The sequence below is a fragment of the Pezoporus flaviventris genome, unplaced genomic scaffold (genome assembly GCF_033815535.1).
Source record: "Pezoporus flaviventris isolate CSIRO_AGI_PZ_B2104156 unplaced genomic scaffold, CSIRO_AGI_Pfla_v1 ptg000037l, whole genome shotgun sequence".
Lineage (NCBI taxonomy): Eukaryota > Metazoa > Chordata > Aves > Psittaciformes > Psittacidae > Pezoporus > Pezoporus flaviventris.
The window spans coordinates 13,253,253-13,277,549 of NW_026892585.1; the positions used below are offsets into that span (position 1 = coordinate 13,253,253).

Below are 24,297 nucleotides of genomic sequence, written 5' to 3' on the forward strand. Positions count from 1 at the left end.
CTTTTTGTGTTCGTTGCTGGCCTTCCCTTATTTCCACCATAAATGGTGTCCATATTTTCAATCTCACATAAAGGGCATCTGCCATAAATACAGTAATAGCTCAGCCCATGTTCTGTTGTTGTCATTTAGCTCTTACTTGTCACTGCAAGCTGTTTCCTCCGTCTTCCCTGATGCATCTTTTGGCAGCAGCTACTTAGAGACACACCAGATAAACACTGACTCTGCAAAAAAATGAAGCAAAACCATGGTGGCTAGAAATGCAGGTTAGGGTAAGCAGGATCCATTGGTTCTGCTTGTAATAGTGAGTTCTGTGGTCCTCAGATAACTTGCTCTACAATTTCCTCCTCCAAATAGAAGCATAACGAGATGCAGTGGCTGTGGCTGTGAATCATGGCATCTATGCCAAATTAGCATGACTACTCACTGTGGCCAAACGCCACGCAGTGAGAACGTGGAGCGTACAGCAAGAGAGCTTCATTTTGAAAGCTGTAAGGAGATTATGTCATGCAGAGGAGTTAAAAGTCCTCAAAACGGTGAAGTATTACAGAAACATTCCAGGCCCTGGTTGGGAGGAGATGATCACTCTCCATGCTGTAAGACGGGACATTGGCAAATCTCCCAAATCAGCTGCTCAACAGGGCAAAGTGCTGCTTTGATTGTTCTGTATGCAGCAAGGAAGGGTAACTGGAGATCTGTTAGACCTACAAGGTACACAGTGTAGCTTAATTTTTTCCCTGATACTCAAAGTATTTCTTGTTCCTTTTTCTTTAATTATTTTTTCTTTTCAGAGCTGCAGGGAAGCATTTAAGGTAGCATGAAAATGGTAGAGGGAACTGAAAGCCAAGAAATGAGAAAAAGTCTGATGGAGAGTAATTGGGTTTTCTGAGTCACTAATGTTCTTCAGTGTTATTCTGGCAGCAGGCAGCTTGAGACTTACAATCATCTTTATAGAAATGAAGGAGGCAATTTCTGTGTCAAAGAGGGGTCTTCAGGACCTCCTGTTCTAAAACTGTGATTTTTTTTTTTTTTTTTTTTTTTTTTTGTTGCCAGGGTAGACAAGCTGGGTAAATTGTTCTCATTTGTTTCTACAGAAACAAGGTTACAGACATAGATGTTCCAGTTCAATATAATTATAAAAATATATATATAGATAAAACGCAACTGAAGTTCTGCAATTGCTCCAATTATATATTGCTCCACTTATATATAGTTATATATAGTTAAAATGCAAGCGCAATTTTTAAGTGGGAGAAGAAGATAGATGTGAACAAAGATGCAAGGAGAGATCAGATTGCTGTATTACTAACTCATCAGGAGCATATTTTTCCTTCTTCAGGATACAGGCAATGCATGTTTAAAGGAGTTACTCAAGGTGGAGATCTTTGTATATTGCAGAAAGAGAAATAGCCCCACAAAGCTGTTAAATGGAACAAGGTATGCACTGTAACTTGCTTGCCACTATGCTCTGCTGTTTTTTTCCTGGCATATTTCTCCATGTACAGACTCCAGGGTCAATCCTACCTCCCTATTTCTGCCTTAAGAGACTCCTAAGTCCTCTGCACTCCTATTCAGCCTGGTCCTCACAAGAAGAGGTCCCAACTATTTTTGTTTTCATAAAGTTTTTTCCTTAGGTAAGAATTTGTCTGTTCTTCTGTGGCTGAAGCTCAAGTAGGATTATTAATGGGTTAAGTTATATATGGCCGTATGGTATGGAGCTCGAATTGCTCTGGCTGGCTAGTTACCTGAGGCTCTGAGACCCACATTGTGGCAGCTCTGTTGCTGTCAGCACTCAAAATTGATATTTTAATGCTAGATTGTATACATCTAACCACCAGCAGCCACGCAATTGCCTGCTGAAGAGACATACTTTCCAGGTTATGCCTTCATTGTGTACTAACCTTGGATTAAATAAACCAAGGAAAGGGAGCTGAAGTTCCCTAACTTGCTACATTGCGGTCCTGCTATTATTAAGTCTGCTGCTGAATGTGTGAAAGTGTGGGGGATCAACACAAACTTCGCAGAAGAAAAAGCCCTGTGGTAGGTGGCAATGGCAGCCTTGGCATAAAATCTGCAGAGTGTGCTCTGAGGCAGTGCCATTGGAACAATGCAGAACAGTGCAAGATAAAAGGGGAGTTCTGTATGGGCACTCTTACCCAGATCACCCTGGGAGAAAGAAGGGGTTAGTATTAGTAATAAACTGCAAAATGAAGGTCTCACTTGAGGGAAAATAAAAAGCAAGAGAACTGGTGGCAAGAAATAGAACAGAAGAAAAGATGACGTGGATGAAAGCACACAAGCTCTGGACAGTTTGGTAATGTCCTGAGGAACAAATCCTGCTGGAGAAAAAAAATGGAGAAAGAACTGCCAAGGCAATGTGTTTTACTTGCAGGGCCTGGTACCTGAGGACTGTGAGTTACCTCCATTGACAGTGTGTCACAACCACCATCCAGCTCAGCATCCTGGTTGGTATTTGGCACTAGGATTTAGAAATACGAAGAGACAGTCCTAGTGATCATGGAAAACATGTTAATTAGAGAGATAGGGAAGACCTATCAGAAACTGGTATATATGTTCCAGGATATGCTTTGCCCTGGAACAGCAGAAAACTGTGGAGCAGTATTTTATGGATTTTGCTGTCCCTGGACAAAACACATTAGGATAAGCTAATTAAGATGACGTCTCTCCTATGGCCTAGTATATATCATTCAGCACCTTCAAGAGTTGAGAGAAATCACATTTAATTTCAGAGTTATCACACCCCCTTCCCCCTCCCCCTATACACACGTTTTGTTATAAACAGCAAGGTATGTGCTGGCTTACTGGGATCAGTCCCTTTGCTGTGCTGTGCAGGATTAGTAATGAGCTGCTCTGTGTCACGATGTTGAAAATAAACATAGCACTTGTGGAAATATATGCAACTGATATGATGATATAAACCCAAGGTTTATTTCTTACTACTTGTGTGTCTTACACAGAGACTGAAGCAAGTGTTGTTTTATTTTTAGATGTGTACTGCTCTGCTGCTGCTTTTCTGAAGTAGCATTGATGGTTTCCTATAGCAATTCATAGTTGCTGAACACAGACACCTTTATGTTTAAGTATGTGATGTTCTGTCTTCACATTCTTATAGTAACTTAAACAATCTGTAGAGTTGTTTAGTTCAGTAGTATGTGCCTTTGTAATCCAGTTCTGTGAGTGGTACCTTTTGAAGTAAATTGCCTGAAAAATTTTAATAAGAGAAAACAGCCTGAAGGTAATTGATTTGCTGCAGGCTGGAGCAGGCCCAGTTAATCTCAATGGTCAAGCCACCCCAAAGCAATCATTTGAACCCTAAGAATCTCAGCCCTTCAAGCTCATAGGTGTTCCACAACTCTATTGATTTTGGCAAAAATTAAAAATAGGTTTCAGGAGTTAAAAATCAGCAGACTCCTTAACTATCTGGAGCCTGTACATTTAAGTCACTCAGACAGCAACAATAGACTCCTTAGGTTACTAAATTTATGACAATGCTGCACGATTAAACCCAAATATAAATAAGAGCAGATTGTGGGACTTTTTCTCTTGGAAAGCAGGTGGGAAAATCGTGTGTAGTCTTCAAATACTCAAATGGTGTTGGTCCTTTTATGCTTTCATTTATATTTAGTATATATTAAGCAGATAACTGAAACTGCTGCGAGTAATTCACGTTGCAAGAAGGGTCTGTGTGCTCAGGAGACTGGACATTTTGTATAAGTAAGCCTGTCAAATGAAAAATACTATTTCTTCCTTGCTCATTTGTTTGAGATCAGCATAAGACTGGCCCTTTGCGGTTATCTCCCCAGAACAGCTGGGGTAAGAAGGTCGATTTTCCCCCAACAAGCAAAGAAGTGTGGAGCTAAGAGTACTTGTGGACACAAAGGCCCCCTGTCAGTCCCATGGACTTGTTTGTTTTATCTGACTATACGAGCTTGTATCCTTACACCCTGATTGTGGTAACAATCTTCCTGCTACCACAGAGACAGCAAAGGCTGCCCTGTTTTCAACACATTCATTATCCTGGTAACTGAATCTGAACCAAAATTACCTTCCTGTGCTAATGATATGCTGACAATATTAAATGTATTTTTTAAACACTATCATAGTATGGTATTTGCCATGTAAGGGTCAAACCTTGTGTTTCATAGGATAGGGTTCATAAAAATAATTAGGAAAAGGAGATGACAACAAAGAGCAGAAGTTGTAAACATTTTGGAAAGAGTCTCACATCTGTTATGTCAGAGGAAAAGGGTGGAAAGGCCAGGAAAAATAAGCAAAGAGTGGAAAGAGGATGCGGAGAGAACTCAAACAGGTAGAAAACGTGGAAGAGAAATGAAGAGTGAGCAGGGTCAAAGAAAAGCCTGAAGACAGCAATGAAGGCTACCTGGGAGGCAAAGAATGTGTATGGTCAAGAAAGAACTTCCAGGGGAAAAAAATAACAAGAAGTAAGGGAAGGAAGAGTGAAATGGATCCTTTTGGAGACGCTACAGTTAATGAAGAGGTTGTACCTGCTCTATTTAATCACCATTGTCAAAAAGTGGTAATTAGATTAATTAAGCCTATTGTGTGAGTCACTGTCTGGCCATTGTTGTGTGTTGAGCAGGACAGCACAGGTAGGAGGAAGAAAGAACGTTTTGTTGTAGCTGGGTCGTGTTCAGGTGTTGTGTTGTGTATTCACCACCCTTCAAAGAGCATAAATCCGTTAGTGCAGGAGCTACTACAGTGATTGCTGCTGTGAGGTACTGAGGATGGGTACTTTAGAAAAGTCATGAACGTTTCTTCATCAGGGACTGTAGCAATAGGACAAGGGTTAAAACTGAAACAGGGGACATTTAGGTTAGATGTAGGGAAGCGGTTCTTCCCTGTGAGGGTGGTGAGGTGCTGGCACAGGGTGCCCAGAGAAGCTGTGGCTGCCCCATCCCTGGCAGCATTCAAGGCCAGGTTGGACGGGGCTTGGAGCAAGCTGCTCTAGTGGAAGGTGTCCCTGCCCGTGGCAGGGCTTGGAGCTGGGTGAGCTTTAAGCTCCCTCCCAACACAGTCTGTGATTCTATGATTTTGAGTTTCTAGGGCCCGTGTTGGTTGCATGCTGCTCGTGAGGAAAGCACTCCAGCAGCCCTGCCTCTGGTGGAGGCCACAGGGCTCAGTTACCCCAGCACTGGCACACGGTGAAGCAAAACCACCTTTAAACTCCACAAGGAGGAGGAGGCGTTTTCTGTGGCCGGGCAGCACGGCAACAACAGAGCCAAGTCCCCTTCTGGCAGCGGGGGGAAGGGGGAGATACTCCAGAGCTCTCCCGTCTCCCTGCCACGGGTTCCATGTGACCGAGGCCATGCTTAGGAACGGGCAACGGAAAGGCGAAAGGGAAACCGCCTCTGGAGGGGGTGGCGGGGCGCCCTGCCTGGGGTTGGCGGGAACACCCCGCTCCCCGCCGCCGCCGGGCTGCGGGGCGGAGCGTGCGTGAGCGGCGCGGCGCTGGGAGCCGTTACCCGCCCCCACGTGGCCAACCGGGCGGAGCAGGCGGCGGCAGTGGAGGCGCAGTCCGGTGGAGTAGTCACCGCTTGCTCCCCTCCCCTCCCCTCCTCTCCTCGCCCCGTTACTACGAGCTCCGCCGGTTCCGTCTCCGCCCCCCGGCCTGCCCGGGGGTGGTGGGGGGAACCTCCTCGCTGAGGACCGCCTCCCTCGCCTCCTTCTCCGGCGCGGCACCCACCCCCTGGCCCCGGCTCGGACTATGCGGAGATGGTCGTCCTGACCCGAGGCAGGAACAAAGAGTCGCCGCCGCTTAAGCCTGGCCAGCAGCAGCAGTCTCCGGGCGCTAGCCCCAGGGGCGGCCGTGGGCGCCCGCCGCACTCGCCCGGCAGGCAGGTCCCCGGCGGGGCCCGCGCCATGCGGAAGGGAGGCGGCGGCCGGCGGGGAGCCAGGGGCGACCCCCAGAGACCCTGCCGGGAGGGGCCCGCGGCGGAGGGGCTGCGGGACGTGCTGGGCCGCGGGCCGCTGAGGCTGTTGCGCGGCTGCAGAGACCGGCTCGGAGGTGAGGAACGGGGTGAGGGGGGAGAGCCGCCCCCTTTGCCCCCGCTGGGCCGGGGGGGCAGCCGTTCTGCACGGGGGAAGTGGGATGAGGCTCGGTCTCGCCTCCGTGCTTCTTTCCGGATGCCAGTAGACTTGTCCGGCACGGCAGCCTCCGTGGTACGGAGTGGGTTCTCTCTACTGACTGGGGAAGGGGAGCGGCGGGACAGCGGCTCGTGGACACTGGGAGCGGCCATCCCCATGGCCTCACGCCGCCTGCCTTCGGCGCGGTTGTGTCCGGCACTGCCAGGGGGCAGCGGCTGGCGGTCGGCTGCTCCCCCGCCTTTGCCGGGCCCGTCCTCCAGCCTGTCACAATTGGAGGAGGTTAAAGCTGACAAGTCCCGCACCGGTATCGGTGAGAATCGGAGGCGAGAGATAGGAAAAGGGCTTGTTTTGACACTTAAGCATCCTTTTGGGGGAGAAGTAAGCAACCCTCCCTCCGGTTTGTTTCTTGTTTAGAAGGCTGACTTTCCGTTTGAGCGAATTTGTCAATAACATACCTATGTAGGAATAGTCCCCTGACAACTCGTTTTGACAAAGTTATTTCAGGATTTAAAAGCCTGATGATTTGAGTAGTCACCTTAATAGTCTGTCTGTGATGTTCGAAGCTTTTATGTGTAGTTACTAACTTGCTGCATGAAACTTCTTGCAGCGTTTTTGAAGTCTAGTCAAGCTTTTTAAACAGAAAGTTGATGCTGCAGAGTTTGAGCAGTTTCCCTTTTACAGAGGCTGTTTGTAATTGGTGCTTAAGGTATTTGTTTTCTTTTGGCAGTATTTGTGGATAACAGGAAGGCCTCCATCGTAAAAGCTGATAGCAAGATATGGCTCACTTTCCTTCTGGGTAAGTAGAAGGAAAACATTTGGGGGGGGTGGGGGGGGTGGGAATACTCTACCTTTCTTACTCTGGAGTTGTAAACTGTATCAAAATGTATTTCAAAATACAACTCCGAAAACTAAAGTGCATCGATTGTGTTGAAAAGGGACAGAAAACTTCCTACCTCGTAACTTTTGTAAAACTGTTATTGTAGCAGTTGGTGTGGTATTGGAACATTCGTAGGAAAGTAATTGTTCAGGTATTTATGGATCTCTCCTATCTAGTCATTAATTTCTAAGATTAAAAAAAAGGAAGCAACTCTTAATAAGTAATGTAATCAACACAGCATGTTTTGGAAGGGTTATTGGTAGGAGAACACAGAACAGTAGGGGGTTGTAAATTCTGATGTTATTTCAGAGTGAATAATAAAACGGCTAATAACCGAAGTCTTGGAAAAAGCACCAAAAAAATCAGCAAAATTAAATAATAAAATTAATAAATGTACATCTGCCAAATGTTATTATTTAACAATTAGACATACTCTGAAAACTATTTTATTAAAAGACTGTCAGAGTATCCCAAAGATGCTGGTACTATTAATCACACCACCAGTAGTCCTTGTTGCCGAAGGGAGTTTCTTCAGTTTGATGAATTACATTGCAAAGCAGTAGCAGGGGAACAACCCTCAGCTTACAAACTAATTGATGATTAAACTGTTCCTGAATTGCTTTGCTTACCTTTGTTTATTCAGTGTTTCCTATGCTAGTAGTTACTTAAATGACTCAGAAACATTAAACTGATGGTCAGAACTGAAAAATGCTTTCCTGTGATTGAACTCAGAGACCTTTATCATTTCTGGAGTTGGAATTTGGCTGTGAAACCCAGATAACCAATTAAATACATCAGGGAGCACTTTATATTTTTAATAGGAGTAAACCCTTAATAGCAAAGTGTGTAGTAGCATGCAGTATTGGCAGTAGCAAAGAATGTACCTATGCTAAATATGAAACAAGGGCCTTTGGTTTTAGTGGTGTTTAAATTTTTGCTGTTGTTTTGCTGAAGCTTTAAGGTCCAGATTTTTTTTTTTTTTTGGTAATGACCACTGAATTGAGGCCTTATTCTTGAAGACATCCTTTCTAGATTCTACAGAATCTTGCAGTGACACATCTTGACTAAGCTGCAAAAGTAGTCAATGCTTGCACATTCCTTGTTGTTCCCTCATACACTTCTGCTGTATTCCTACCTAGTCACTTTAGGATACTTGCAAAGCTCGTTTCTGGCATGTTTCACATCCTGTTGTTTTACGATGTGTCAGCATTTGTTGCTCTCTTGGTAAATGAGTTCTGTATATTTTGGCTTCATTCTTCTGTATTTAATTTCCAGAATTAGAATGCTTTTAATATGCCATTCATATTACTTTCATTGGAATAGAACACAGGTGAAAATAGGAAATCGGAAGAAAGAAACTATCAGATTTTACATAATAGCCCTAATCTGCAAAATTCTGATTGTACGCTTTGCTTTTAGGGATTCTTGGGTTGGGTGAGAGAATGGCATCTGCAAATTCAAGTACATAGTAGCTGTCTAAATCTCTGTAGCGATAGGACTCTAGTATTCCTCTTCTTCATTCCCTCCCCAGTAAGGATATTAATGAGATTGAAGGATAGTAATTTTAGAGAGCTGATTTGCTGATTTGCATGTTTTCCATCAGAATCTAGCTTAATGTAAGTCTGGATGCAGTCTGTTTGAAAATGCCGATTTGGGCACATAGTGGAAGTCTATGAATTAAGCGCATTGTCTCTTGAAATGCGAGTAATTGCATGAATTGCTGTGTGATTATAATAGGTCTTGGTTTTATGCTTATAATAGAGTGATATTGTGAAGTTTTATACAAATGTATATGAAATCCTCCAAAATAATTGTGAAAGTATTGACACTTAATGCATTGACTTTAAATAAAACATTTACTGAGGGGAAGAATCAGATTTAAATATATTGTTATCTCTGTGAAACAAGTGGTATGTTTGAATCTGAACTGTAATTTCCATATTAATGGATCAGTTATTTGCAACAATAAAATGCTGTATATTTGGCTTATTTGGAACCACATGAATTTGAGATCATGAACAGTACTGGCAGTTAATGTGCATTTATTTTGACGTGTATTCTTAACTAACACATAATCTGTCTTAAAGTGAAATTTTTTTTTTTATAGTTGGGATGTGTGTATGTGTAAATGTATTTCAGCATCTAATCTGGTTGGAAATCTTAGAAATGTTGCCAAGAAATGAAATAATGCCTTGTGCAAATGTGTAAACTCAGTAAGTACTAAGAAAGGTATGGATGGCTCTGTTTCTTTCCACACAATTACTGCAAAACATGTTTGTTTCTGGAATATGGTTTGCTGTGTTGCTGATGTAGCTAAATGGGCTTACCTTGAATTCTAGATCATATCTGTATTTGCTTTTCTAAAAAAGGAATTTGCAGTTCTCCATGAGAACTGAGGGAAATGTCCTTAGTATAAAAAAAAAAAAAAAGAATCCAAACTCCTGAAACTTTCCTAAGACATTAAATTCCACTTAAAGTGAACTAAACTGAGCAATCCTTTTGTGATTTATTTTTATTCTAGAAAGCATATGTAAGAATGTAAAGTTCTAAATGAAAGCTTGTGGTACTCATTTTGTAACTGAAATTCAGGCTTCTCTTTGAGAAAACAAGTTTGGTGGCCAGCATGGAGCTGAAAAACTCTTGAGGAAGTTTCAGTATAGTATTGTCCAACCTCAGCTACTATATATGAAGCATGTAACTTAAGGGAAACATTGAATTGTAGAGGCAGGTAGTTTAGGGCTTGTTTTTTGTTTTTTTTTTTTTTTTTTTTTTTCCCCTTTAGGTAATTCTGTTTTGTTGTTTTTCTCTTCCTCTCCTCCCCCCATCTTGCCCAGCTTCACTTCACACATCTTTGTGTACAAAACCTCAGTGTTAAAATTGAGGTTCATAATGCATCACACAACATTTATGACCTGTGGTGACAATGATGACAGGTATTGCCAGCAGCAGCATTGTGGTGACAATAAGTACTATCAGCAGTAGCACTTCCAGGCTCTGTGTTGCAGGAAAAAGTGGTTTGGGGGTATACATTGGCACATGAAGTATACCTTCAGTTCACTCCTCTTCCACATAAATTTAATGGGTTTGCAGAGTTTTTTTTTGTTGTCCCTGCTGCTTTCCAGAAACAGGCAACCATATGCAAATACTATGCAGTCTGAACACATATCTGTGTTTGTTAACTCTGACTATACTCTGCATCAGGGTGCAGGCAGCTGATGTATGTTTTACCTCTGTGCAAGCACCTTGACCCATCCTGTACCATCAGGGTGGCTGATGCTGTGTGCTGATCAGCACCGTGGAGAGTGATGCAGTGCTCAGCACCTTTGTGGCTCATGCTGGGTGTAAGGATGGTTGTCCCCTCCACTTCCCCTCTGCTCCATATAGCCTGTGTGAATAAGAGTGGTCTTCATTAACTGTAAAGGTTCTCTTGGATTGAAGGCAACAAGTCTAACTGACCTTTTTATGACACATAGCCACTGTGTGCTTAGAGAGCAGCCAAGACATCTTCCAAGCAAGAGCAATGTGGTCCTTCTCAATGCCTGCCCTTTATAGAATTACAGACTGATTTGGGTTGGAAAGGACCTTAAAGCCCAGCCAGTTCCAACCCCCTGCCATCGGCAGGGACATCTTCCACTAGAGCAAGTTGCTCCAAGCCCCATCCAGTGTGGCCTTGAACACTGCCAGGGATGGGCAGCCACAGCTTCTCTGGGCACCCTCTGCCAGAGCCTCAGCACCCTCACAGGGAAGAATTTTTTCTTAATGTCTAACCAGAATCTCCCCTCTGTCAATTTAAAGCTATTTCCCCTTGTCATGTCATTACATACCCTTGTAAAAAGTCCCTCTCCAGATTTCTTGTCGGCCCCTTTTATATATAGGGAGACTGTTACCAGGTCTCCCTGAAGCCGTCTCTTCTCCAGGCTGAACAAGCTCAGCTCTTTCAGCCTGGCTCCATAACAGAGGTGCTGTAGCCTTTGGAGCATCTCTGTGGCCTACTCTGGACTTGCTTGAGCAAGTCCATGTCCCTTTTGTGTTGAGAGCTGCAACACTCATGCTGTCTTTACATGGTGAGCTCTGGATGTGTTGTGAATACTGCCCAAGTAAAATCGAGTGGCTTCTGCTCTCTGCAGATCTTGTCATGCTCAAGAAAGAGACCTAGACTGTTTAGCCACCACTTTATCATCATTTGACTTTTCCATTTGTCCCTTAGACTGCCTTCCTTGTTCTGTATTTGTGTGACAACAGCACTGATAGTCTCCAAATGGATAAATGGAATGTAACTGAATACAGAGTCTACCTTGTTTAGCAATTATAGTCTCAATTAGATTTGTTTTGGTTGTTGTGGTCTGTTTGGATCTGTCAAATTTACAGGACAACGTACTCTGTAAATTAAACTTTTATGAGCTTATTACGAAAGAAAACTACAAACATGACAAACAAGGGTTCAGTCTGCTTTGTACAGACCAAATGCCCAATGTGGGAATTCACTAATTTGCCACTTAAGGTGTGATGTTACTAACTCGCACTTTCCCTAATTTACAACTCATATCTTGTAACTCCTAACTTGTTCACCTGTGAGCAGAACTGTTATGTAGCTGATGGTGGGGGAGCTTATCTTTCCTCTTCCGTCATGGTGCAGAGGGGGGTCTCCTGTATCATACTGGGAAGCACAAAAGCCTCAACAGTCCAGCTGATGCTGGATCTGCTTTAAAAACTCTTTGTGTAAGCTGATGTATTTATGTCTTAGAGCTTTGAAGTTTGGTCTGTACCATTTCTGTGAGTGAACAGATTCTACAGAAGTTTACAGACAGTCAATATGTGAGCATTATGGCTGCAGGAGACAGCAAGCTGGAGATGTGATGGCTGCATAATGGCTGTTAGCCCTTTCTGGCCACCAGGTCCTGCCTATGTGTTTCGCTTGCTTTGACTTAGCAGCGCTGCTCCTAGTATACATCAGGCCTTAGCATGAGCTATGTGTTAGCTAAAATCTGAGCAGGAGCTGAGTGAACACTCAAAGTAGTGACTTCAGAGTGTAAAAAATATTCATGTTTGTTATTTGAAAAATAATTCAATTTTGTTATTGGTAGCTGAAATGGGTGTAGTAGATTCTGATGGATCAACTTGAGTGATGCAAGATACAGGTGGGAAGTATTGCCTATTGCTGAATACCATCAGCATAATTTCAGATTTTCAGAGAGCTGGCCATGAACGTTAATTCAGATGTTCCTATTTTTCTCTTCCTCTGGAGGCTGAGTACCTTCTGTGCATCTCTGAAGTAATACTGTAATTACTTTAATGAACATGATTTTGTGTTCAGTTATTTAAATATTTGAGTAACTTGGCACCTTTTGTTTTCTTTACAGCTGCTTTTGCAGGAGTCCTACATTGGTAAGGTTAAATTTATTGCTTGAGAGTAATATGGTATTTTAAAATAACTAAAATACAATTTTGGCTCATATTTATGCAAGCTTTTGGGGTAATACATATATTTAGATCTTTCCTCTCAAAACTAAATTGTTCAAGATGAATAATTCTGGTCTTGTGAAGCTCACGTGAAAGGTTTCTTAAGTCTGTTCAGTGAAGAGCGAAGCCTACTTTCCAGGTGGAAAATTGTTGCTTAGCTATACAAACTCAGGTGCATTTCCACCTCACAGACCTTTTTACTCTCAGTGGATTTTGAAAGTCTCATTTAGATTCTGCTTTAATTTCTTGGTTTTACATCATCTTTTCTTTAACCTCTTCAGAAAAGTCTGGCCAATATTTTCTTTATGTACAGAAGAATGGCCTTTCAACTACTTTTTGTCAATAAATCCCTGTGTTTCAGGTTCCACCCTAATCCTCACTTACCTATTTTTTGTAGTATACACTTGAAGTAGAATGGCTTCCATAGCGGGTTTCCCCAGCTGCTTTTGCAGAGATAAAAAGTAACAGCTTCTGCCACTCTGTTTTTTTTTTTTCCTAGCTCAAAAAGAACTATTGATTTTTAGTAGATTGTTTCTTGCAAATTCCTGTTCAAAGGCAGAGTCATGGGCAGTGCTCTGTTTCTTTTTCCATCCTTTTTGAAGGTGAAGCTCCTCTTTGCAAATTTTGCCTCCAAAATGATTTGCATTTTTCCTGGCTTCCCCTCCATACTTGCACCTTTATTTAAACAAAATTTTATCTGTCAGCACATCTACACATAGTGGCAGATAACTGTTAAAATACAAGTCAAGAAAGTTTTTTGGGGAGAAAAAGCATACAATACGTAACACTGTTATTTTCACCAGTTTTTAATCGCTTCTTTTGTCAGGTATTTGAATTTTCTTTCCTAATATGTAGACTTGATAGTTTTAATAGCATAAAACTTTTGATCCTTCAGTTAAAATAAATTAGAGTATTATGACTAATTTCAGAGTAGAATTTAATAAATGCTCTACGGGTTCATATCTTTTCCATTTAAAATAATCTGAGTGGAGGAGAATGTTTGTATAATATATGAGTAAAATGAAATGTTTGGTCTTCATTGAATGTTTTGCCAGTTGCTCCTTGGTATTGATGACTTAGTAAAGGTTCGAAACCTCTATATTCAGTTTTAACTATTATTATTTTTTAACAGGTGTCACATAACAACTCTTTTTGAAAACGATCGTCATTTTTCTCACCTCTCAACGCTAGAAAGAGAAATGGCTTTTCGCACGGAAATGGTTAGCTTATGCTGCAAAAAAAATGTAGTGATTGGAAAACTTCTGTCTATAATCTTGTGATCATGGGCTTCCCAAAATTTCTTAATACCATCTGGATAATATATACCATCAATATATTTATACTGATGTCTTGCAACTAAGGTGCTTTACACTTTTACATGCAGAACATTTGTGTGTCTTGCGGCTGATCGCTATGAATATATCTCTTCACAGTTCACTTCAAATATAATTAGAAAGCATGATTGTAGAGGACCTAAAATACAAAGCTGCAAGTACCTTAGAGCTTACTTTCAATTCTAGTCTTGTTCATGCATCTCTTTTAAATAATAATTTTTGAAATGAATAGATGTTTGCATACATATGCACCTTTTGGCTGCTTTCATTTGGAGAATTGTGGAATACTGTACTAGTGCATAGTTACCAGCACAAATGAGAGATCTCCAGACATACTATAAAAAGGTGGAAGGAAACCCACATTGCTTGTTTCAATGGCACTAATTGAAGAGATTTGAAAAACTAGATAGTCAAATCATTTTGTCCTATTAGTTATATTACAGAATTTCATTTAAAAACAAAGGGTTTATGTGGCAGTTACTTAAGCAGAAGTGTTCTCTTTAATTCTAAATAATAATTCTGCTTTCCTGTAGGGTCTTTATTATTCCTACTTCAAGATCATTATTGAGGCACCATCATTTTGGAATGGAGTACGGGCAATTATGAATGACAGGCTAACTGAGTATCCTTTAGTGATTAACACCTTACAAAGGTTCAATCTTTACCCAGAGGTGAGCTACATTTTAAAAATGATACCTTCTGATAAATCTTTGGTTTCTTTAGATTTGCCTACAAATTTGTAAGAAATGTTACTCTGGAAAATGTGGTTGTAAAGATACAGTGACTGATGAAGTGTTACTTAAGTTAGATTTAAAACGAGACAGTTACTTGATATGTTGTGATCAATTCTCAGACTGCAAGTATCAAATGTGAGTACTTTCTAGATCTCAGTATTTCATGCCCTAAAGTTGCAGTCCAGTTCTACACTTCTTGTTGTCTTTTGTTCTTTTCACTGAAAGCAAGTATGTTGCTGACACTGTGTACTTCAGGAAATACAGGTGTCAGTAGTATGTGACAATAATGCCTGTAGTGATACAGGTACCGAGAGGTTATTTCAGCATGCATTTTATGTAAGACAATGAATTAGCACATCATAGTTCACTCTGGCCCTAAAATCCATGAATGGTAATAGTTTGCTTTCATGTTGCAGAAGAAAATCCTCTGTCGAAGACTGACTGCTGTTTTATATGTACTTGATGTTAGACTTGTTACCTGGTTAGCTTACGTTCTTACTTTGTTGGGGTTTTTTGTCACTAAAAAGAACATGTTTTTAATTACAGGAATGTTTGTTTTTTTCTCTTATGGTTTTGCCACTGTTCTGCAAACCTGTTGAAAAGGGAGATCTCCTTTGGTTAATTACATTTCTGTAACTCTGTGCATAAGCAGCATCAGAATCAAGGACTAATAATGTCTGTAATTGTTGGATTTTAGCATTTATACTCATTCTGCTTTCTCTGAGTAGAGCTGCTTTTGGGAGCTATATGTGTAAGAGTTCTTAGCGTGCATGTATTTATACAACTTGCATGTAGTGGTTTCATTTGTCTCTTAATTCCTTGCTCTGGAAGAACTAAGTGCTGTAGATGAGAGCTTTTTGTTACCCTCTCACTGTTTTTTTTTTTTTTTTTGGTGTTTTTTTGTGGTTTATTTCTGCTTTTTAACTCCACAGGGACTGCAGTTCAGTTCTAGAAATGCAATATTAGGAGCACATGCCTTACTTGAATACTATGAATTTATTTTCTTTAGCTCAGAAAGGTTTATTGACTTCACCTATAGTCTGACTTGCAAAAATCAAAGGTAACTGGTCAAATGAGCTTGCTTTTAGAGAATCATCAGTATCACTATGAAAGATGACTAAGTAAATTGACTTATGAAATCAAAACAAGAGCAATCAGATACAGTGGCTGACATTCTGTAAGAATGGTAGATAGATTACTGTGGGCAATGTGCAGGCTTGTCCGTTCATTCATGATTTTCTAGGATCATACTGGCTCATAGAACTTGATGATAAGGTATGAATTCATTCAACTCTGCCTGTGTGGGCATGCAAAGCGGACATATAGTCTCCTCTGCTCCATACAGTAATTTACTGCCTGATGCCTTCCTGTAATTTTTTTTAAGTGTATTTCTTGAGTACTTTGTTTCCACATAGCTACATCTATAAAACTGTCAATAGGTGCAACTTGGCCTTTGAAGTATGTTCTCCAAATTTACCTAGCGTTACTTATAATGGAGCTGAGTGGTGGGAAGATTCATGTGGATTTATTTGTTGGCAGTAAAACTTTTCCTTCTGGTACTCAGTATCCAGTCATGTTTTTGCAAAGTATTCATCTCCTATTTGATATCTTAGGATCTTCCCAGCTTTTTTTTTTTCAGCACAGTAGTAGAATTAAGGCTGAATTTTAATAAATGGTTGTTTAGTGGATTTCAGAACTAATTTCCTCAAAAATAGCCTTGGAATCCAGTTGCGAACCGTGATGTTAAACCCGTAAAAAGAAGTAGAACAATTCGCTTGCAAGTACAGTTAGTAGTAAACATGAAAACTTCAAGAGAAAGAAAAAGGTAAAGTGACTCCATAGCAATCACTACATCATCTAGGTAAATGATAAATATAAGCAGTAAAAAAAAAAATCTGTCAAAATCAACATGTCAGTCTTTGTAATTGTACAATATTATAGTACCAGTAAAGTCTTGATTTTCCAAGTATTTGCTGCATAGTCAGGTTATTTCTGTAGTTGTGGTGTTTTCATCTGTCATCCGTGATGCGAAAGGGTAGAGAGATAATGTGTTGATCTCTGTGGTGGAGAGGTAATATGTCAGGTTTGCTTCCTGGATGTTCATTGTTATGGAGCAGTTTATATTTTTGTGTGTAGCATTGATGATGAAAATTGGAATCTGACTGATGAGCATTGCAAAGACACATGTAGTTGGCATTAAAGTGCTTAATCAAAGGCACCTAATAAAAGGGGTTGACTTTGGTGTTCTTATACACCAGAAGAGTGGCCCGGCCTAGAGAGACCTTGGTCTGAGACTCAGTCTTTTGTTTTCCAAGTTTTGCATTCACTGCCTCATCTGATATGGGACAGTAGAAATTCCAAAAATGCTATTGTGCTCTAATTGACCTAGAAATTTTGTACTGCTTACTGATTCACTTGTGTTTGTATGCCCATGTGAACTGCTCCGTGGGAAGTAGCTTTGGGCAAAAAGTATCTTGCATGAAGTACCTAACCTGGTACTTTTGTAAGGAGTATTCATATGTGGTAACATCTGCAGCAGACACAAGCACTTGTCACATAAAAAGGTTAAGTTGATAAATTAGTAGGTTGTTTTAGTGCAGCATTGGTTCATTCCAAAACATTTAAGCAAGAGTGTTTTATGTGCTTAGGGTAATGTCAGCTTCAGGGCTGGTGATGCAAATATGTTAGACAGATGTCTCTGAGCTGCCATATGCATTCTGTTGGCAGTGTACAAACCACTTTCAGGAGATAGGAGGAAAGATGTGGATTTGGTTCCCCCAGCCCTGTTGTTTCCCATCTGGAGATGGGGCCAATGTCAGGTTCATTTATGTGTGCATACTTACTTAGAAGTGCCAGGGCACAGGCATTCAGAAAGCCTGCAGGAATTCAAGGTAGTGTACTTTGCAGGACACAATATTGAGGCAGGAAGTCTTAGTCTATAAATATGTAGCTATATTTTAAATCTGTAAGATTTACATTGTGAGAGTGTTAAGGACACAGACAAAGTAAGCCATGATGATTGGAACCTTGGTATTAATCATAGAATAGAATTATAGAATAGTTAGGGTTGGAAAGGACCTTAGGATAACCAAGTTCCACCCCCCCTGCCCATGGGCAGAGACACCTCATGCTAAATCATATCACCCAAGACTCTGTCCAACCTGGACCTGAACACTGCCAGGGGTGGAGCATTCACAGCTTCTTTGGGCAGCCCATTCCAGTGCCTCACCACCCTTACAGTAAAGAACTTCTTCCTTATATCCAGTCTAAACTTCCCCTGTTTAAGTTTTAACCTGTTACCTCTTGTCCTGTCACTACAGTCCCTAATGAAGAGTCCCTCTCCAGCATCCCTATAGGCCCCCTTCAGATACTGGAAGGCTGCTATGAGGTCTCCACGCAGCCTTCTCTTCTCCAGGCTGAACAGCCCCAACTTTCTCAGCCTGTCTTCATACAGGAGGTGCTCCAGTTCCCTGATCATCCTCGTGGCCCTTCTCTGGACTTGTTCCAACAGTTCCGTGTCCTTTTTATGTTGAGGACACCAGAACTGTACACAATAATGAATTTTTAGAATCACAGAGCAGGTGAGGTTGTGGAATGGATGTCTGGATATGTAGTCTCAACACTGCTTGAAGCAGAGTGAAATGGAGCAGGTTGGTCAGGGCTGTCTCTGGTTTCATTTTGAGCATCTCCACATCTGGGCAGCCTGTTCCAGTGTTTGACCATCCTCAAAATAAGAAACATTTTTTTTATGTATAAGCGGAATTTTCTGTATTTCAATTTGTTATCATCGTCTCTGGTCAAAAGTCTCTCAGTTATCCTTACTCTATGGCCTCCTTGTCTTGGGCAGCCCAGTACGAGACTCGGCACTGGAGATACAGTCTTGGCAGTGCTGAGTGGAGGGGAAGGATTGCCTCTCTTGTCCTGGTGATATACAGCTGAGAATACATTTGGTTTTCTTTGCAAGAAGGGCTTATTGCTGGCTCAAGTACATATTGCCCACCAGAAGTCATAGGTCCTTTTCTGCAACACTGGTTTCTGGCTGGTCAGCTCCCGTCTGTAGTGGCGTGTGGTATTGTTCCTTCCCACTGCAGGTCTTTGCATTTCCCTTTCATGAGATTCCTATTGACCCATTTCTCTGGCTTGTTGAGGTCACTCTGAATGGCAGCAAAAGCATCAATCTCTCCTTCCAATTTTGTATCATGCACACACTTACTGAAGGTGTTCTCTTGTGCCATCATCGAATCTTAAGGCATAGAACAAAATTGGCACCAGATTAAAGAAACCAAAACCAAAATATAAACCATCCACAGCTGTCCCCTCAGCTACTAAGATGGTCATCTCAGAAAGTTATGAAGTTGAGCAGGTGTGATTTCCCCTTTATAAATCCATGTTGACTGCTTCTAATCAGGTTGTTTTTTTGTTTTTTTTTTTATCCTTAGTATGTTCAGAAGTGGTTTCCAGGACTCCATCATATTTTCAGAGGTCAAGGTGTAATTCCCTATGTTTTCCTTTTGAAGAATGAAGTGACATGAAGAGTTTTATTAATTGTATGGGGAAAGGAAAGAGGGAATCATCCTTCTTGTATGTGTTTTCTGTGACACAGGGCTGAGACAGCTAATACTGCAGCGGTGAAACATATTTTCAGCCTAGGAACCCCTGAGTTATAACTTTCAAAGCAGTTCAACTGGAATGGCCACATTACTCATTTATGAACACTATAAAGTCAGTTATATCCTGACAGCATAACTTGGTAATGTTAGCTAGTGACTGCTGTGAGATGAGTCATCATTTTTCTGTGTATAAAATGCTGATGTTTTCTGTGTTGGGTCTTGAGATTTAATTTGGGTTTTGTTATAAAAACATTAAAACCTTTGCATGGAAAAAAATGGAAATGCTGTTTTACATTGCATCTGGAAGCCCTTTCTAATGGATGCTTAAATTTAACCTATCAAAGTTTATCTGAGTGAAAACCCTGAAGTCTTCATCCATTCATATTCTTGCCAGGTAGAAAAAAAATTATTGGGTTTTAATGGATTTAATTTGGCCAACTGTCCTCTGTCCACAAAATCTGAGGTTTTAATATCTGATAAACAGAAGATGGTATTGAAATATGTAATTTTTTCAAATATTGCAGTTTGATGCACGAAATTATTTCTATTCTAAAGCAGGCAGAATTTTAGTCTATTAATGAACACTTGATTTATGTAAGATGCATTTAGGAAATTATGGTCAAAAAAAGCAAAGTAGTTGAGAAATTCTGGGTTTAAAAAGAATCCTGGATGAGGGCCATTTGTCACGGGAGGTTATGTTGAGCACTGAGCTGATCTCAGAATTCCTTTTCAGCAACTTCAAAAATCCTGTTTTCCACCCAGGTGGTCCTCGCCAGCTGGTACCGTGTCTATACTGCTGTTATGGATTTCCTTGGTGTACCCACAAAGATGTGTTGGACTGTAAACAGAGGAAAAGGGCTTAGTCCTGTTGAAAGCTGTGAGGGTGAGTTGTGTTTTGTTCTAGCTTCTTCTAGAAGCATATAGTAGTGGCTTGATGTATTTCAGAAGTAATAAATGTTCCTGTGTCTTTATCACTGACATGTTTTCATTTGGCTAAGCCTGTGTTTTCGGCAGGTTCCCAACAAAAGTGAGAAGTATGAAAAAAAGATACTTTGAAGAGTGCTAGGGGTGAGAATGTGGGCTTTGTATATTAGATAGCTCCTCCTGCCTAGGTTGAATATGCTTTACTGCACTTCAAAACTTCACGTTTGTAGTCTGAGCCTTTGTAGTGTTGGAAGTGTTATAAAAATAAGATCTCCTAATGGTAATTGGAGGCCACTATACCTGTGTTAAACTTTTGTAGAATCCCCAGTGCATTGCGAGTTCCTACATTTCAAAATCTTACTCTTTGTATTTCTTCCCCTAAGTACAACTTGAGAAGTGGGAAGGATGGGGAAACCAGTAACAAACAGACTCCTTTTTGGAGAAATCTTGTGTAGTGATTCTGCTGGGAAGAATCCTCTTCCTCTTGTGACCTGCTATTCCGCATAAGAATTTTGATCGTATACCTTGATTTATTTATTTATTTTTTTAATATCAAAATTTGCATGCTGCCATTTTTTTGTGGTGGGTCGGGTTTTTTTTCCCCACATTTAAAGTATTGGCTTGTCAAGTAAGTATTATGTGATAAAAGTACCATGTTGAGAGGCACTTTTGAGATATTCTGCAGTTGGTTAAAACTGAGTGATAGATGGTAGTTTGTAAAGTCATTTCATTTTATCATTTAAAATGTCTTTGCATGCTGACAAGTTAGTGTTTTTCCTTTGACAAAGGCTATAAGAACTTTCTTCACAGCTTGACATAAATGGAAATAGTGAATCATTCAGAGCAATAAATAGTGAATGTAACTTTTCATTCCTGTTTTCTGTAAAAACCCAAACCAACAAAACTGCCAACTATTGAGACTACCATGTTTGATGAGCATAACGTCATCTTTCTTTAGAGAACTGTCTTGCCGTGTTTTCAGCAATGGTGAATACTAATTTCTGCATACAAAACTATGAAGTTTTACTACCTTCTTTAGAATGAATAAGGCTTTTTGAGCTGTATTGCTGAAATGATTAGAGCCAGGAGGGTGTAAAGAAATAATGGGAGAGTAACAAAAGTCTGAACACAGAAGTGTTTGTGAATGAATAAATTGAAAGATGTGCTTTACTGGAAAATCTCTTGGCTTCTAATGAAACAAAGTAAAGAGCAATGGATGTGATTTGCTGTCTTCTTTCTGTAGGTGTATTAAGGTAGTATACTGTGTGTTGTATTATACTGATTGTATGGTGGTTTATAAGCAATGTAATCTTTCCTCTCTATTTGACAACATGTATTAACTGTTTGTTTGTTAGGGTTGGGAGACCCTGCTTCCTTTTATGTTGCTATGATTTTTCTTTTGAATGGATTAATGATGTCGCTGTTCTTCATATACGGTACATACCTCAGGTAAGGCAGTTGAGAGAGCTATTTAGTTGGTGCTGTAATTTTTTTTATATGGAATCTGAACAAGAGAATGCTGAAATATTTTTATGGGATATTGCTTATTTGTTGGTACAGTAGTGGTGCTTTTTATTACATACACATTGCAACTAAAAAAATTACTGCAACAGAAAAGCTTTTTGCTTAAAATGATGGTGGAAAATTTCAGTGTAGTGGTATGTCATTGATACCACCAGGTTGTGGATAAATCAAAATGTTGTATGGGTTTTGTAATGGCTTTTGACATGTTTCTACTCTTAAAATTATCAGTGCAAGTAATCTTTTAAAGAAGTTTGGATGGCAGTATACTTTTAACCAAAGTTGGAGTTTTCCCAGTGCTTTGCGTGAAGTCATATTGCATGTCTTTCAACCCTAACTTAAATGAGAAGGCAAAATATCTTTTAAGATGGTGCATTCTTTTGGAGATATGTGTGCACTTCCTTTTTTCTATGAATTTCTGTTTTCAGTATTCTTAAATTTCAGGAACTCTAATATGCTTTCATACAAAAATAAACTCTCCATTTGGCAGAAAACTGGAAGTGGCAGGTTTTTTTCTGCTTACCTCTATTTTAATTTGTCAGTTTTGCAAAAAAGCAAAAGACTGCTACATTTTCCTCTGAGAGATGTGATTGTTTTTCTCCCTCATTCCCTGGCTTTGCTGTCTTTTTTTTTTTCCTGCTCTCCCTAAAGCTTGTGCTCATAGTTCAGATAAAGAATGGTGCAGGGCAGGAGCTGATAGTGAAAAGAGGAAGTTGCTTAGTACAACTGTTAGGTGTTTGTGGGTAAAGCATTTATGTTTGTATTTCTTAACATAGGAAATGAATGTCTCATGTTTTAAGGAAGTAAATAAACTTCAAATATTCATATAATATGTCATTTTTCTCTTGAAGTGTATGGAAAACCCATATTTTATATAGTAATGTCTTCAAAAAATTAGTAAGGTCTTAATTTCTCAGTCCTTTCTCAGTACTTGGCCAGTGTTGGATATAAATACTATCAAGTATTGACAGCAATTGAGTTTTTAACATGAATGATTTGCAGTGTAGATCTTAGTCAAGATAACTAGGGTATGCATGCAGTTCTTCCAGTGTGTAAACCACTGGCTTTCTGGGGTTATGACAATTAACAAGTGACTCTGAAGTTTTCTGCAGGTAGGATTTTGATCTTATTTATTTATTTGTTCTGGTGAATATTCATAGTTGGATACCAGATCAAGATGACTGCTTAGTCACTAAGGTTCCTCTTAGTCAAACGAAAGACAGAACATTTACATTTTTCCATAAGGTATGAAAAGTAAAAGAACTGAATCTGGAGTAATTCAGTTCTACTACACTGAAGTAGGTAATCTGATGAATTGGCATAAGCCTTCTTCATAAAGCTGATTTGTTTCTGCAATGCATTTTGAAAGGCTTCTTCATGGCCTGACTTACTTGATGGTGGGAAACCATCCTCTAATATTTATCTCTTTATTCCTGAACTCATTAGCAGCTATCATCTCAAGTTTACATAATTGTGTTTTTTTTTTCTCCTATATATATTCATAAAATGTGTGATCTTTTTGTTACAGCCTTTGTTTGCTTTTAGCCTTTTTGCAACTTTGACTAGTGATGGAAGGTGGTAGGATAGTTCCTTGTCATCCTTTTCTAAGCTATCATGTGTTCTCACATCTGTGCTCACTGTACTCTATAATGAGCTTGTGGAAAGAGTTACAGTAGCAGAAAGCTAGGTGCTTTTGTAGGACTATTTCTTTGGTGTAGGACTTAACCAATTTCCCCACAAGCTTAGAAGATTGCCAGGTACAGTATGTCCCTGCCCTAGCACTCTGTGTATGGTCTATGGTTCTGAAATGCACTTTAAAGTCTGACATAATGCAAGTTAGTCTCAAGCTCTGAAGCATTCTTTGTTAAGAAAACTGAAGCAATATGATGAGAACTCAAGCCATTTTTTATTATTTTTTTTAATGGGTAAAAGAATGGTATTTGAGTGATAGGTATATTTTTTTGCAGTTGTAAGATTCTGCCTCCCCCTCAACCTTCCCTGCCCCTCTATTCTTGTAGTCAGGGGACAAAATACTTAAGTAGATTGTCAAATATTGTGTCTGGAGAAAATTTCCTATATTTCCTTCTGACAGTACTTCTCCAGTATTTTGTTTCTTGCATGTTTATCAACAATGAATTACAGCATTTCCCCAGATGACTTTAAGCTTCAGCTTACTGTACAGAGGGAGTGAAAGACCAGCTCTTTTATTATTCCAGAGGTCACTCTTACTGCACAAAGCATAACTGTTTGCACTTCTTTTAAAAATACTAAGTATGTATTAAATTTAGATTATTCTCTGTTAAACATGGGTCAAGTAGGGCCCAAATGAAGGGCATGGACTTCACTGTTTGTAGCATGGTGTGGGAGTTTCAGTGGAAACAGTTATCCTTTATACTGCTGTAGAAAGGCATAACTGCTGTCTCTTGTAAGTGGTAGCATTGCACTGTTAGAAGACAACCATTCTGACTAAACACTGTACCTAACCCTCTGTGAAACAGGCTCCGTTCACTTCCCTTTCTGGAAAAGATACTGACGAGGTTCATTTGCCTGTTGTGTGCTTTACATTTGCTGAGCTTGTCTCATGTGACAAAATAATGATTCCTTACAAAGACTGCTATCTCTGAAGCACTCATAATACAAACAAGACCTTTGTATTCTGGACTTCAAGGTTTTATCACAATATTAACCTTTGACGCTGAATTTTGTTTCTGGTT

The 24,297-nt window shown here is 40.2% G+C and overlaps 1 protein-coding gene across 2 annotated transcripts in view; it reads left to right on the forward strand.

The window, feature by feature from the left end:
- The first annotated feature begins 5,524 nt into the window (after positions 1-5,524).
- DPY19L1 (dpy-19 like C-mannosyltransferase 1) overlaps positions 5,525-24,297 on the forward strand; it is a 43,011-nt gene continuing 24,238 nt past the window's right edge. Inside the window, exons 1-7 of one of the 2 annotated variants that reach the window (XM_061464738.1) lie at positions 5,525-6,043; positions 6,851-6,919; positions 12,361-12,385; positions 13,593-13,680; positions 14,328-14,465; positions 19,901-20,021; positions 21,418-21,511. In XM_061464738.1, coding sequence (XP_061320722.1) covers positions 5,752-6,043; positions 6,851-6,919; positions 12,361-12,385; positions 13,593-13,680; positions 14,328-14,465; positions 19,901-20,021; positions 21,418-21,511 — 827 coding nt within the window. In that variant the 5' untranslated portion in view covers positions 5,525-5,751. Of the gene's footprint in view, positions 6,044-6,850; positions 6,920-12,360; positions 12,386-12,857; positions 12,922-13,592; positions 13,681-14,327; positions 14,466-19,900; positions 20,022-21,417; positions 21,512-24,297 lie in introns of those variants that run through there. The other variant, XM_061464739.1, reaches the window with a different exon arrangement.